We start from the raw sequence: 15,323 nt of genomic DNA, 5'->3' as shown, positions 1-15,323 counted from the left end.
GTGTGTCGGAATGGCGTAGGAGGCTGCGAGGAAAAGGAAGATGCCCCAGGCCCCCCAGGCAGGTGAGGAGGAAGTCAGTGCCCCTTTGCCCCCCCTTGTGCTGCATCTTCCAGCCCAGCATGGCCCCGGCTGCAGGACAACCCCGCTGCCGACGCCGTCCTGCCGGGGCCGGGTTTGGGGGGATCTCCTTGGCCTTCCCTGTGGGCCGGAGGCAAATTCCGTCCCTGTCCTTGTTCCTTCCTGCCCCAGGCCCCAAGCTGAGCACGGGGAGCATGGAGGACAAATCCCCCCAGCAGAACCTGGTGGCAGAGGCCACTTTGAACAGCTCCACAGAGCAGGAAGTCACCGAGGAGAAAAAGCCACGGAGATGCCCCAGGAGGAGAAAATCTCAACCGAGTTTCGGGTCCTCCGAGCAGGGTAGAGCCACCCAGTGTGGGAAAGATGGCCAGAGCTTCAACCAGAGCTCTGACCTGGGGGTGCAGCAGCAGCTTCAGAGCAGAGAGAAGCGTTACAAGTGCTTGGCATGTGGGAAAGGATTCAGCAGTAGCTTCAACCTGATCCAGCACCAGCACATCCACACTGGGGAATGGCCTTACACGTGTAGGGAATGTGGGAAGGGGTTCAATCACAGCTCCAACCTGATCAGCCACCAGATGATCCACACTGGGGAACGTCCCTACGAGTGTTCCCAGCGTGGGATGAGGTGTTGGACCAGCTCACATCTCCTCCTGCATCAGCGCACACACACCGAGGAGAGGCCCTTCTGCTGCACCGACTGCGGGAAGGGCTTCAGGCAGAACTGCAGCCTCATCAGACACCGGCGCCTCCACAGCGGGTAGAGGCCTCACAGGTGTGAGGATTGTGGGCAGAGCTTCACCCATAACTCTGAGCTCATTGTCCACCGGATGACCCACACTGGGGAAAGGCTGTTTGAGTGTTCCCAGTGTGGGAAGAGGTATCAGACCAGCTCACATCTCCTCGTGCATCAGCGCACACACACAGACGAGAGGCCCTTCTGCTGCACCGACTGCGGGAAGAGACTCAACCGCAATGACAGCCTCGTCACCCACCGGCGTATCCACACCGGGGAGAGGCTCCACAGGTGTGACGAGTGTGGGAAGGGCTTTACCCACAGCTCGAACTTGACCGGACACCAACGGACCCACCAGTGAGGGAAGCCCCGACTGTGGGAAAAGCTTCATCTGCTGCTCCATCTCTATCACCCACATTCCTTGTGACCCACATTTGGAAGACCCCTGGTTGGTGGTCTCCACATCCTCCTGGTTCTCTGTGGGCACTTGAATTAACACAGGGGGAGGAACATCTATGGTGTCATGGGTTTAGTTAGGCCCAGGTTTAGGCTTTAGTTTTTAGAGCAAGGCTTGGACAATCAACTGACTCGAGCTGGGTCAGCCCAGCTGACTCCTACTGGCCAACTCTATTGCATCCCATATTCTGACATCATCTCAGATAGGAGAGAGGGAGGAGGGATTTTCCTTCTTCTTCTTTCCGGATGAGCAAGGAGTTTGTTGGCATTGCAGAGTTCCTGGGGAGAGACCAAGATACTGGGGAAGTTGAAATTTATTTCTTGTTTGTTCTTGCTACCTTTTATTCTTAGTGTGTAGTTTGTATTTTATTTGGTTTCTATTTTATTTTCTGTTTAATATACCTTGTTCTGCTGAACTATGTCCTGTGTTTTGGTTTTTGGGGACAGAAAAGAAGACTTTGCCTCTGAAATGATTACTTGGTATTTTGCCACGTCAAAACCATCACATGTGGGGACCCAGACTGAAGTGGGAAATTCATTGGGAAGGGGGATTTGCTGACTTTTGAATCTAAAAATCTCCCCTGCTCCATACCCTTAGTTCTTCTTCTGGCCTCAAGGAATCCTGAATGGTGTTTCAGAACACCATTATTGAGTTTTCTAAACTCAGTAATTCCATAATTCCAGTTCTCTGTGGCTCTGCCTCTCTGTGGGCACCCAACCCAACCTCATGCACATTCACATGATTCATTTTTTGGTTTTTTTTTATTTTATTTGATCCATCTTCATCCCTTCAAATCACCTGAAATTGGAGTTAAAATAAGGAAATTGAACAGACATCTGAATTTCCACCATTTTCCTGGGAACTGGGGCACGAATTTGGGGTTCAAAGTGATATTCCAAAAGATTTCAGGGTTCTGTGGGGATTTGGGAGAGTTTTCCCCAAAATTGGAGGTGTCCAGACCGACTGACATTTCTCCATCATTTTGCAGTCCAGTATCTGAGAGGGATTGATCTGTCAGCTCATAACACCTCAATCCCACCCCAAAATGGCTCCCTGCCAACTTGAAATGACTCAATCCCATCCCAGAATGGTTTAATCCAAATTGAACCCACCTGTGGAGAGTCAGCAATGGGACAGGTGGGACTACAAGCCCAGGAGGGGTGAGTTGAAATTGGAGGGCTTGGATGGGGATTGGGAGTGTTGGATGGGACTTGGAGGGGAATGGGTTGGGGTTTGGGAAACATGAGATGGGGTGTGTGGAAAAACTGCAGGAGCTTCTGGGGTGCCCTCCTGTCCTGAGGGGGGTACTGTGAGGGAGTGTGGGGGATGTGTGACATCAGCACTTGGAGTGGGGCCCCACAGGAAGGGACACAGGGAGCTCTTTTTGAGGGGATCCTGCTGATTTGCATCAGTTCAGGGGGCTTTGAATATCTTTTGAGGGTTTCCTTCCTTTTTTTCTTGGGCTGAGTTGAACCTCTCTCAGTCGGGGGGGATGAGATGACCCAATTGACAGAAAAATTCTGCTGTTTTAAACCAATTTTTAGGGCTTCTATATGGCTCTTGGGAGTCCCCCCCTCACTCTGGGGGTTGCAGGGACCCCCTGGCTCCACTGGGGGCTGAGGAGGGTTCTAATCCTCAATTCTGAAGTGTTACAAGTGACTTGTGGAGGACCCACAATTGATGCACATCCCACCTGCAGGAGGGTGTCCCCCCTTCTTCCAGGCCTGCTGGGGTGGGGCTGGGACCCCTCCCCACATTGGGGGCACCCACAGTTCTTTCTGGGGGATGAGGCTCCTCGTGCACTGGGACCAGCCCAGCTGGTGTCAGAGAATCCCAGGATATGCCAGATTGGAAGGGACCCCCAAGGAACATGGAGTCCAACCCTCAGCCCTGCACAGGCCCATCCCCAAGAGTCCCCTCCTGTGCCCCAGAGCATCATCCAAACACTCCTGGAGCTCTGTCAGCCTTGGGGCTGTGCCCACTGCCCTGGGGAGCTTCCAGAAGCATCACTTAAAGCTGGCCCAGCCCCAGCTGATGGGATGTGTGAGGAGGGGGCTGTTGGGGGGCACTTTGGAGTAGCTGTGGAGCCGGGAGGTGCAGCCAGGGGTGCCCAGGGCTGTGGGGCAGAGCAGGGTCCTGCAGCCCAGGGCGCTGTGCTGAGGCAGGGACTCTGCTGCCTGCCAGGGGCAGCTCAGCCGGCCCAGGGAACTGCTGACAGGGATGGGGGGAAGGAGCAGCCCCTGGGAGGGCTCCTTGTCTCACTCAGGGGCTGCTGCAGGGCTCGGGACTGCTCACAGCCCCCACATCAACCCCAGACAGTTCCCAGGAACCATTTTAGGGAGGACATTAAAGCAGGACCTACATGGAAGGGAAGCATCCTGTTCTTTCAATTCTCTGGCCTGGTATGTCTGGCTGGGCAGAGGCACATACAAAATAAGATCTCATTTCAGGAGGAGGCACTGAAACTGCAAATCTCCTTCTCCAAGAGGTGAATAAACCAGGGCCTTCTCTCCAGCTGGGCTCGTGTCCTGCTCTGTCCATCCCAGCATCTCCTCTGGGCCGGCACTGAGATGTCCCAGATCTGCCCTTGGAAGCAGCACTGCCCTGCTCTCAGCACAGCACAGACACTTGTGGGGTTGTTTTCCAAGATTTCTTGGTGTGAAATCAATGTGAATGCAGCACCAGGAAAAGCTCAGAGCAGATGAGGAACAGAGTGATGGACACTGCAGCTCTCCTGGCTCTGCTCTGAGCCACAGAGAGCTGAGCCCCTTTGCCTCATGTCTTGTCTCAAGGCTTTCCATATTTTCTATCTAAAGAAGAAAATTGGTAACCCTAGAAAGAACAGTCCCCAAGTATGATGGTTTAAAATATAGATCACAGATACAATGATTGTAAGGACACGTTCAGCCTCTCTGCTGCAAAGTCAGGGGGACAAAGGCTGATATTTTTATAAAAGGTGGGTTACATTTGACCTGCCTCATGGTGGTCAGAGCCGTCACAAAGCAGCTCCATGTCCCCAGTGCAGCAGAGCAAAGCTGAGGCCTTGGCACCACATGGGCAGAGCTCCTGCTGCTCACACCACCCTCAGCCAGCGCAGACCAGAGAAGGAAATGCATTTCTGTCTGGGGGAGATTTATCTGAAAACTGGTGTGACTTTGTCAGGGGGGTCTGTCTTCATTGCTCCCTGTCCTTTGCTTTTCCTCAAGTTTCTTTCCCTTTGTTCCTGTGATATGGCCCCAGGACAGCACAGCCCCTCCCTCTGCAGGGCAGCACTTCCAGCTCAGGGCCCTGCAGGGATCACAGGGTGGGACCCAGGACCGACTGCTCAGGCTGGAGTGGACACACTCACCTGGGGAAGGGGATGTCCTGGAGGAAGAGCAAGTGAGCATTTCTTTGCCTGCAGGGAGAGCTCCCTGGTGTCCTGGTTTGGGGCCCAGCTGGAGGTGAAGCCCCACACAGACACTCCCTCAGCCTCCCCTCTCTCCCCCCTCCAGCCCAGTGGAATGGGGAGGACAATCAAGGTGAACCTTGTAGCTTTAGGTAAGAACAGTTAAAGAATTGAAAACAAAGTAAAGGACAATAATAATGGCAAATAACAATAGTAATGATAGTAAAAGAGGGGAAAAAAGTGATGCACAATGCACGTGCTCACCACTCCCTGACTGATGCCAGATTCCCCCTCCCAAACCCACATCAGCCCCTTCCAGGTCACTCTCCTCAGTTTATGTGCCAGGCATTATGTGCTGTGCTGTGGAATATCCCTTTGGCCAGGTCAGGTCAGCTCTCCCAGCTTTATTCTTTTGGGAACCTCCTCATGGCAGAGCAGGAGACAGAAAGGAAACAACAAAACAGAGTCTTCGACTTAGTATAAACATGACTTAGCAACAGCAAAACATCAGTGTGTTATCAACATTATTCTCCTTCTGAATCCAAAACATGACACTGCAACAGCTACTGAGGGGAAATTAACTCCATCCCAGCTGAAAGCAGGACAATATCCAGCCTTTACTCCATCCCATTTATGTCATGCCAAGTCTCACACTTCAATTCCCCATCACCTTCCCCAGTTCTCTCTTGACTGACACACACACAGACATCACTCCCTTAGGGAATGGAACAGCTCTGTCAGGGGTTCATGAAATGGTCACAAAAAATATCTGTTGAATTCATCAGGCCATGACTTTGGCCTCCATCCCTGGGAACAGTCTCTCAAGCAGGAAAGGTGGTGTGAGGTGCTGGATTGTTGCAGGTTGCACATTTGAGCCAGTTCTGATTCCAGCACTGCTGCACTAGGCCAGTTTTAAAACAGTTCCCTCTGGCTTGGGGTGAGGGCAACGATCAGAGGGAAATCAAGGCTGAGATGCCCAGAACAGCTGTGGGTGAGATTGATGCCATGAGGTGCTCAGGGGGGTGATGCCCACCCAGCCACCACAGAAGGGGTAATGCCCAGTGTTGGGTAGTTATCAATGTCATGCCATTAATCCATTGGCCATTCTCAGCCCAAATCCAATCCCCTCAAGGCACACACCAGAGTTCCCCTCCTCCCACATCACCCCCCAAGTGCATCCAGGGGCTTGAGCAAAAGCAACCCCTGGGTGGGTTTGCCTTGGCCTGAGGCAGGAACAACCCAGACTGTTTTTCCAGCATGTTTTAATGGGCACTACAGAAACTTTTTCCGTTTCTACAGAACCTTAAAGTTTTCACTGTGCAGGCCCAGACAAATGGTCAGATGCCCAGTGTGGACTGACCAGGTGGACTTTGCTAAATGTGCATCCCAATGCTTGCAGGTCCCACCACCCACTGTGCTCTTTTCCTGTCCATTGCACCCTTGGATCTTCCCAGAGGCTGCTGCATGGCAGGGGATGGGATTCACCCACTCAGGGCCAGTTTCTTTGGCCCAGGTGTCTGTCAGGTTGTTTTGGAAATGAGTCCCATGGTCTGATTCAGTTCTTTCAGGGGTTCCATGTCACCATTACATTCCCTCCTCCAGGCCCAGGACAGTGTTCCAGGCAGTGCCGTGGGGCACAGGGGATGTTTCCAGCCTTCCTGTGCTTGTTTCCAGCACCATAAGCACGTGGCCTTTGCTGTGGGGGCATTTGGGGCAGTGTGATCCGGTCAGTCTGCCAGGCCTGCCCTTATTTCTATTCCAGCCATCGTCCTCCAGCCCAGAGAGGCTCCACCTGCTTGGCCTGTGTAACTGCAGCACATTTCACATTCATGGATACCCTGTGCAACAGTGCCCATGGCCAAGCCCACCCCTCAATCACAAGCCCATCCATATGTTCCATCTCTGCCTTTATGGCCCGAGGTGTCCTGGGCCCAGGGAGCCAGAAATAATTCCCCTTGTGCTGCCAATGCCAATGCACCCGAGCCCCTTCAATGGCAGCAGCCTGACCCACCTGCTGGTTGTTCTGCTGTTCTTCAGGGGCCTGACTCTTGGGTACAGGAGCACCCCCAGGACACACCTTCACAGCAGGTGCTCCACCCCGGCACTGAGCCCTTTGCCACAAGGCAGCAGCCCAGATGGGTTTGCCCCTGTGCTGCCAGTTCTGCTGCTGCCATTGCTGCACCCACCCCACAGGGCATTTGCCCCCAGCATGAGTGGGAGCAGAGAAGGGATCGACTGGAGTCCCGATCTCCAGTTTCAGGATGAGAAGTCGCAGGGAGCAGCCCCAGAGCTGCAGGGCAGCTGCCCGAGGTGATGGCGGGACAGAGGGAGCTGTGCAGGCCTGGAGGGGCACAGGGGCTGTGCCTGTGCTGGCTCAGGAGCAGCTGGATGTGCCTCCTGTTGTGCTGGGGGGTGCGTGTGTGTGCCCTGCTGGGCACAGGGAGGAGCAGCTGCAGCTGCCCCTTGTGCCAGGGCTGTGTCTGCCTTTGCTGCTGGACACAGAGAGGCCAATTGGGCTCCTCTCGTGGCACCAGGGGCGCCAGGGGTGGGCAGTGCCCTCTGTGCTGCTGCTGAGGGCCGGGCAGGGCTGGCTGGTTCTGTGTGTGTGACAGTGTGCCCTGGGCCCTGCAGTGTCACCATGTGCCCTGTGCCTGCAGTGTCACAGTGTGCCCTGTGCTCTGCAGTGTCACCGTGTGCCCTGGGCCCTGCAGTGTCACAATGTCCCCTGGGTTCCATCAGGCCCTGCAGTGTCACAGTGTCCCCTGGCCCTGCAGTGTCACAGTGTCCCCTGGGCCCTGCAGTGTCACAGTGTCCCCTGGGTTCCAGCAGGCCCTGCAGTGTCACAATGTCCCCTGGGCCCTGCAGTGTCACAGTGTCCCCTGGGTTCCAGCAGGCCCTGCAGTGTCACAGTGTGCCCTGCAGTGTCACAGTGTCCCCTGGGCCTGCAGTGTCACAGTGTCCCCTGGGCCCTGCAGTGTCACAGTGTGCCCTGAGCCCTGCAGTGTCACAGTGTGCCCTGTGCCTGCAGTGTCACAGTGTCCCCTGTGCCTGCAGTGTCACAATGTGCCCTGTGCCTGCAGTGTCACAGTGTCCTCTGGGTTCCAGGAGGCCCTGCAGTGTCACAATGTCCCCTGGGTTCCAGCAGGCCCTGCAGTGTCACAGTGTCCCCTGAGTTCCAGCAGGCCCTGCAGTGTCACAGTGTGCCCTGCAGTGTCACAGTGTCCCCTGGGCCCTGCAGTGTCACAGTGTCCCCTGGGTTCCATCAGGCCCTGCAGTGTCACAATGTCCCCTGGTGTTGGAATTTTATATGGTATTTCACCTAAAAAGCAAGCCATATGCTGAACTGCCTATGTAAATTAGTGCTGTAGCCTTAAGAACTAATTAATGAGATCAGAAATGGCTGCTGCCGACTTTCTCAGCAGATGTGCATGGTCAGCCAATTATGAAGGGCTTTGTAATATAAACAACATTGTTAGCCAATAATCAGTGCCAAAGTGTCATCACCCTGCGGAAGGTTACAGTCTTAAAGATGTATATAAGTGTGTGTGCGTATGAATAAAGGAGCCTGTTGCTGCTAACTTCTGTGAAGTCGTCTCTCAGGTCCAAAAACCCGTCTCCACGGTTACACCCTGGGTTCCATCAGGCCCTGCAGTGTCACAGTGTCCCCTGGGTTCCATCAGGCCCTGCAGTGTCACAGTGTCCCCTGGGCCCTGCAGTGTCACAATGTCCCCTGGGTTCCAGCAGGCCCTGCAGTGTCACAATGGCCCCTGGGCACTCTCAGACCTCACATCACACAGCCCTGGCAGTTCCCTCACCTGAAATATTGGGGAAATTTGGGGAACCACAACAGAAGAAGAGATTGAGCCATTGGAGAGTGTCCAAAGGAGGCAACCAAGAGGGGCAAGGGCCTGCAGGGGCAGTGTGTGAGGAGCAGCTGAGGGCACTTGGTGTGTTCAGCTGAACAAGAGGAGACTGAGGGGCCACCTCATTGCAGGTACAACTTCCTGGGCAGGGGCAGAGGAGGGGCAGGCCCTGATCTCTGCTCTGTGGGGACCAGGGACAGCACCCAGGGAATGGCTGGAGTTGTGTCAGGGCAGGCTTAGGTTGGATCTTACAAAGAGGTTCTTCCCCCACAGGGTGGTGGGCACTGAACAGAGTGCCCAGGGCAGTGGGCACAGCCCCAAAGCTGACAGAGCTCCAGGAGGGTTTGGATGGTCATCTGGGCCACAGGCTGTGATTTCTGGGGATGGGCCTGTGCAGGGTGAGGGTTGGACTCCATGATCCTTGGGGGTCGCTTCCCTATCAGCATATTCTGGGATTCTGTGACACCAGCTGGGCTGGTCCCAGTGCATGAGGAGCCTCATTTCCCAAAAAGAACTGTGGGTGCCACCAGAGTGGGGAGGGGTCCCAGACCCACAGTAAGATGCCTGGAGGAAAGCGGGAAAACCCTCCTGCAGGTGGGATGTGCATCCAGATTCGATCCCTCACTGGCTGCTTGTAACATCTCAGAATTAGGGAACCTCAGAATTAGGGATTATAACCCCCCTCAGGCACCAGTGGAACCAGGGGGCACTGCAAGCCCCAGAATGAGGGGGGAACTCCCAAGAGCCATTAATACCCCCAACATTTGGTTGAAAACAGCAAGAACAACCCCCAAATGTTCAGTTCAGGAAAGAGATTGAGGGGCTGGAGTGGGGCCAGAGAAGAGCAACGAGGCTGGAGAAGGGACTGGAGCACAAGTGCTGTGGGGAGAGGCTGAGGGAGCTGGGGGTGTTCAGCCTGGAGAAGAGGAGGCTCAGAGTGACCTCAGCACTGTCTGGAACTGCCTGAAGGGAAGTTCTGGCCAGCTGGGGGTTGGTCTCTTCTCCCAGGCACTCAGCAATAGGACAAGGGGGCACGATGGGCTCAAGCTCTGCCAGGGGAAATTGAAGTTGGAGATCAGAAAAAAATTCTTTGCAGAGAGAGTGCTCAGGCATTGGAATGGGCTGCCCAGAGAGGGGGTGGATTCTCCATCCCTGGAGGTTTTTCAGCTGAGCTTGGCCGTGGCACTGAGTGCCATGATCTGGTAAAGGGACTGGAGTTGGACCAAGGGTAGGACTTGATGATCTCTGAGGTCTTTTCCAACCCAATCCATTCTGTGATTCTGTGAATTCGGGGACACCTGAGGGGGGAGTTGGGTGGTCTCAGGGTGGTTTGGAGGGTCTGGCAGAAATTTTGCAGGGGGTCTCTGCCGTGTTTTGGGGTCTCTGGGTGGTCCTCTGGGATATTTTGTGGGTCTCTAGGGCAGTCTTGGGGATTTGGGGGGGGAGGAGGGAGTGGTCCCTGGGGTGTTTTGAGGGGCTCTGGCAGGTCCAGGAGGGGATTTGGGTCATCCTGGCATTCTGGGAGGGTTTTCGGGGTCCCAGGTGAGGGATTTGGGATCTCAGGGGTTTTTTTGGGGTGGTGGTGGGAGGGACCTGACGGGAATCCCGGGATGGAGGAGGGGCTTACTTGGCTTCTTCACCTTCACTTTCACAGCCAACACGGCGCCGGGGGGTCCCGGGGGTCTGTAGGGGATGAGTGGCTCCTGTGGGACACCGAAAACCTGCCCTGAGTCCCCAAAAGCCCCCCAAACTTGCCGCTCTCCCCTCACCTCTCCCCGCAGTCGTCCCGAGTCCCGCCCTCTGTCTCCGCCGCCTCTAAACTTGTGTCCCTAAATACCTCCAAAACACCGAAATTCAGCCCCAAACAACCCTCCCAGCAGCTGCTCCTCTCTGAACTCTCCACGACGGGGCTATGGGGGTCCCTCTGTCTGCACTGCTGAGGGTCCCACTTGTACTGGAGATCCCGTCCCATCCTCTCCGGGCTGCCGGGGAGGACGGGAATCCCACGGCTCCTTCCTCTTTCGGATCTCGCCTTCTCCAGGCTCTTGGGGGTCCCACCTCCCCCCTGCATTGCTGCTCCCCCTCCTTTCCACACTGCCGGGGCTTCTCCCTCTCCGGGATCCCCGTTTAAGAGGCCCGGGGCTCCCTCTGTGCTCCTGCCCCCCAATTCCACCATTCCGGGGCTCCCCCAGCTCTGCTATCGCCCCTCTCCGCTCTTCCCACTCCGCGGGTCCGGGGGTTCCCTCCCGGACCACCCGAGGGGCCCCAAAACCGCTCTCGCCCCCCCGCCCCACACTGACCTTCCGACACCGAGCGCCCCCCACGCGGTGCTTCGTCCTCTCTGTGTGCCCTGTCCCGGCTCCTCCCCCTGCTCTGTCCCTCCTCTCCTGCCCCTTCTCCGCTCCACAGTCCCGCCCCCTCCAGCCCTTCTCCTCCTCCCCCCAAGCCCAGCGCCCCTCCCCGGAACCCCCTTGCCCCCAGCCCCGCCGCCCCCCGCGGGAGGAGCAGGGATGCAGCTGGGGCAGCTCGGGATGGGGCAGCGCAGGGCTCTTGGCCGCTCCCGCCCGCACTCGGCCCCCGCCGCAGCCGCCACGGCCGGGACAGTGCGGGGGGACCCGGCCTGGGAGCCCCCACCTCCCCCCGCCCCACATTGCCATCCCGGGGGGCGCTGGGGGCGAGGGGGAGGCGCGGGTGGGCTCGGGGTGGGGAGCGCGGGGCGCTGCGGGTCTGCCTGGCAACTGTGGAGTCATCAGCGCCGCGCGCTCTGATTGGCTGGAAAATGATTCGGGGCCTTCTCTGACTGATCCACCCCAGGCACCCCCAGTGACCGGGACTGGGGAGAACTGGGAAGCTTTACTGGGAACACTGGGAGCAGCCGGGTGGGGGCAGAGGGACAGCAGGGGAGGGGGTGACACGCGGCCCCGGTGACCCCCTGCCCTTGTGGCACAGGGAGAAGCCCCAGCCCAGAAGGACAAACCCCGACACGGAGACCCGACCCCCGGCAGCATCTTGGGGGGCGTCCGGTGGCAGCTCCGGTCAGGGCCGGGGGGGAAGGACCCCCTAAAATCTCCCACAGGCCTCCCAGGACCTCCCCCAAACATCTGCCCAGTCACTCCAGCCCACCCAGGATCTTCTGGAACCTCCTTCCAGTCCCTACCCAGCCCTCCAGGACCCCCCAAAGCCCCTCTCAGCCCCACCAGGAACCACCAACGCTCCGCAGGACACCATAAGCTTCCTCCCAATTGCCCCCAGCCCTCCCAGGACACCCCAAGCCCCCTCAATGTGCCTTTCCGACATCCCCGGACTCCGCAGATCTTCTCCCAGTTGGACTTTGGTTTCTTCACATCCCAGCCCAGCCCCCACAAGCCCCTTCTCAGTTACTCCCAGTGTTGGAAATTATATAACTTTCCTACCTTTTTAATTAGTGGCAATCGTTGGCTGCGTTACTTCTCACAGACTCTCATCAGTTTGGTCTTTAAAGCCCCAAAGCTTTGAGTTTCCCTGGACTGGCTCTGAGGAGCTGCAGTAAAGAGAAGCCTGAGGGAGGTGAAGATTGGACATCTGGGATCATAAATTTATGGTCCCTCAAAGGCATTTTGGAGCAAGCAGAAGGTACAGAGGAGATTAACAAAGACATTTCAGCCTGAGAGTTGGAGACTCTGTCTCAGGTAGAATGATAAAAGCACTAAAGAATGTTGACCAAAACAGCCAATAAAGGATAGAATACTAATTAATGAAGAGAACTGTATAGCTTAAAAGACATGAATGTTAATTTCTTTGTTTGCTAAAATGCATAAATATGGGAAAAGTCTTGGAAGGACTTGTATGGAGCTGGAAAGATTCTCTCCCTGTCTCTGCCTAGAACAAAGGAATGTCTGACTCACAGACACTTCAAAGGGGGGGTTGGAGGGTCTCATTCCTTCCTGGTGACTTTTGGTGACAATTATTGATGACCCAGGTGGGACAAAGGTGTGGATGGTCCACGGGTTCCAGGACCCTGAGGACTCCAGTGACACCCAAAATATTACTTGAGGAGATCTTCTGAGTCCCAGGATCTGGTGAGTTCAAAGCAAGATCCCTGGAATTTTGTTAAGTCATTTCTCAGGATGTAAAATCTACACCGAACCATCATAGAAAAGGAGCTTGAGAATAGAATGTAATTGTACTGGTTTAAAGGTGAACCAGCAGGGGAAATGAACTCACCACGAGAGAGATTATAAGTCAGAGCTAAAATTTAATAATAATATTACAATAACAACACTGACACACAAGGGAAATTGCTTTCAACTCACAAAACCCCAGCAGTATAACCCAGTGTCCTGGGGCACAAATCCAAGGGGGTTTGGTTGCCCTTGTGCTGAGACCCCTGTGGTTCCCCCAAGTCCAGAGCAAAAGGAAAAGAAAAACCTGCTGGTGCAGGCGAGGGCTGTGGTCTGGGCGAGAGCGGGGATCTCCTCCTGTCAAGGTCCTGCTGCTGCTCTGGATCCGACGAGAAGTTCCCAAGGTCTTCTTACCCACCACTTATGTACCCTCAGGGAGCACTCAGTCCCTCCCCCTGGGCGGGGACTCACACAATGGGTGATTAACTCTGGGAGCCAGGGGGTGTTGAACTGTTGATGGCCCATTAGCAGCTCCGCCCCCTTCAGGCTGGGTGTGAAGGTGATAATGGCTCCCTGGGCAGCTGCTGCTAATGGCCCATTGACCTTGGGGAATGAATAGAGGGGGTAGAATACACAGCTTTGATCACCCCCACACAAGGTTAGCTGGTCCCTCCTGCTGAACTAGGACAGTAATGGGGTGTGGTAGTTTTAGCTTTAGTTTCAGCCAGGCCTCAATTCATCAGGCCCAGAGGATGTGACAGAGATTAGAAGGGACGAGCAACCAAACAGGTATTTCTTATCATCTGACATCATCAAGAAGCATCAAGAAGTATAAAAGAGAGGGAGGTGGAGCTTCTGTCTCTTTTGCTCTTCCCCTTGGGCCTGTGCGCTGCCGAGACAGGGCCTTGCCACCATCCCTGCTCAGTTATCATAGAATCAGTTGGCTTGGAAGAGACCTCTGAGATCATCAGGTCCAACCCTTAATCCAACCCCACTTTGATTACCAGACCATGGCACTCAGTGCCACGTCCAGTCTCAACTTAAAAACCTCCAGGGTCGGAGAATCCACCCCCTCTCTGGGCAGCCATTCCAATGCCTGACCACTCTCTCTGTAAAGAATTTCTTCCTGAAATCCAACCCAAAACCTGCCCTGGCAGAGCTTAAGTCCCTGACCCCTTGTCCTATTGCTGAGTGCCTGGGAAAAGAGACTGATCACCACCTGGCTACAATCTCCTTTCAGGTAGTTGTAGAGAGTGATGGAATCACCTCTGAGCCTCCTCTTCTCTAAAATGAACACCCCCAGCTCCCTCAGCCTCTCCCCACAGCACTTGTGCTCCAGTCCCTTCTCCAGCCTCGTTGCTCTTCTCTGGCCCCGCTCCAGTCCCTCAATCTCTTTCCTGAACTGAGGGGCCCAGAACTGAACACAACACTCAAGGTGTGGCCTCCCCAACGAAGAGTCCAGGGGAAGGGTCACTGCCCTGGGCCTGCTGGCCACGCTAGTTTGGATCCAGGCCAGGATCCCATTGGCCTTCTTGGCCACCTGGGCACACTGTTGGCTCCTGTTGAGCTTCCTGTCCCTCAGTACCCCCAGGTCCCTCTGCCTGGCTGCTCTCCAGCCACTCTGTGCCCAGCCTGGAGCGTTGCAGGGGGTTGGGGTGGCCAAAGGGCAGGACCTGCACTTGGCCTTGTTGAACTTCATCCCATTGGAATCAGCCCATCACTCAAGTCTCTCCAGATCCCTCTGCAGAGCCCTCCTGCCTTCCAGCAGCTCGACACTCCCTCTCAGCTTGGTGTCATCAGCAAATTTGCTGATGATGGACTCAATCCCCTCATCTAAATCATCAATAACGATGTTAAACAGGACTGGACCCAACACAGACCCCTGGGGAACACCACTGGTGACCGGCCCCCAGCTGGACACAGCCCCGTTCACCAGCACTCTCTGGGCCTGGCCCTCCAGCCAGCTCCTGACCCAGCAGAGGGTACACCTGTCCAAGCCATGGGCTACCAGCTTTTCCAGGAGCATGTATGGGAGACAGTGCCAAAGGCCTTGCTGAAGTCTGGATAGACACATCCACAGCCTTCCCCTTCTCCTCCAGGTGGGTCACCTGATCGTAAAAAGAGATCAGGTTGGTCAGACAGGACCTGCCCCTCCTAAACCCCATGCTGGCTGGATCTAATCCCTGTCCATGCTGAAGGTGCTGTGTGATTGCACTCAGGATGATCTGCTCCATAACCCTGCCAGGTCCCGAGGTCAGGCTGACAGGCCTGGAGTTGCCAGGGTCCTGCTTGCAGCCCTTTTTGTGGATTGGGGTGAGATTCCCCAAACCTCCAATCATCTGGGACCTTCCCAGAGAGCCAGGACTGCTGGAAGATGATGGAGAGTGGCTTGGCAAGCTCTTCTGCCAGCTCCCTCATCCCCCTGGGATGGATCCCATCTGGTCCCTTTGACTTGTGAGGATCCAGCTGGCTCAGTAAGTCACTCTTTCTACCATAATGTACAATCCATTCAATGCAGTGGCAACAGTGTTGGTGTCTCCAGCAGCTGCAGCACCACGTGGAGAGCAGCCAGTGCTGGCACTGAGCTCCACACTTTGAGCCCACCAGGAACATTCCAGGTTCCTTGGGTTTCACCTTTGGTAAGATGTGGTAGTTCCAGCCTGAGGATTAAATGGACACCAGGCTACGTGGAGCAGAGAAGAAA

At 55.5% G+C, this 15,323-nt stretch overlaps 1 protein-coding gene across 1 annotated transcript in view; it reads left to right on the top strand.

Annotated features, from left to right (window-relative positions):
- The first annotated feature begins 272 nt into the window (after positions 1-272).
- Positions 273-15,323, top strand: part of LOC139684170 (zinc finger protein ZFP2-like) — a 152,486-nt gene continuing 137,435 nt past the window's right edge. Inside the window, 1 exon segment of the mRNA XM_071579771.1 lies at positions 273-1,168. Coding sequence (XP_071435872.1) covers positions 273-1,168 — 896 coding nt within the window.

Source organism: Pithys albifrons, chromosome 34 (assembly GCF_047495875.1).
Source record: "Pithys albifrons albifrons isolate INPA30051 chromosome 34, PitAlb_v1, whole genome shotgun sequence".
NCBI classification, from domain to species: domain Eukaryota; kingdom Metazoa; phylum Chordata; class Aves; order Passeriformes; family Thamnophilidae; genus Pithys; species Pithys albifrons.
This window is presented reverse-complemented; position numbering and strand designations above follow the sequence as displayed.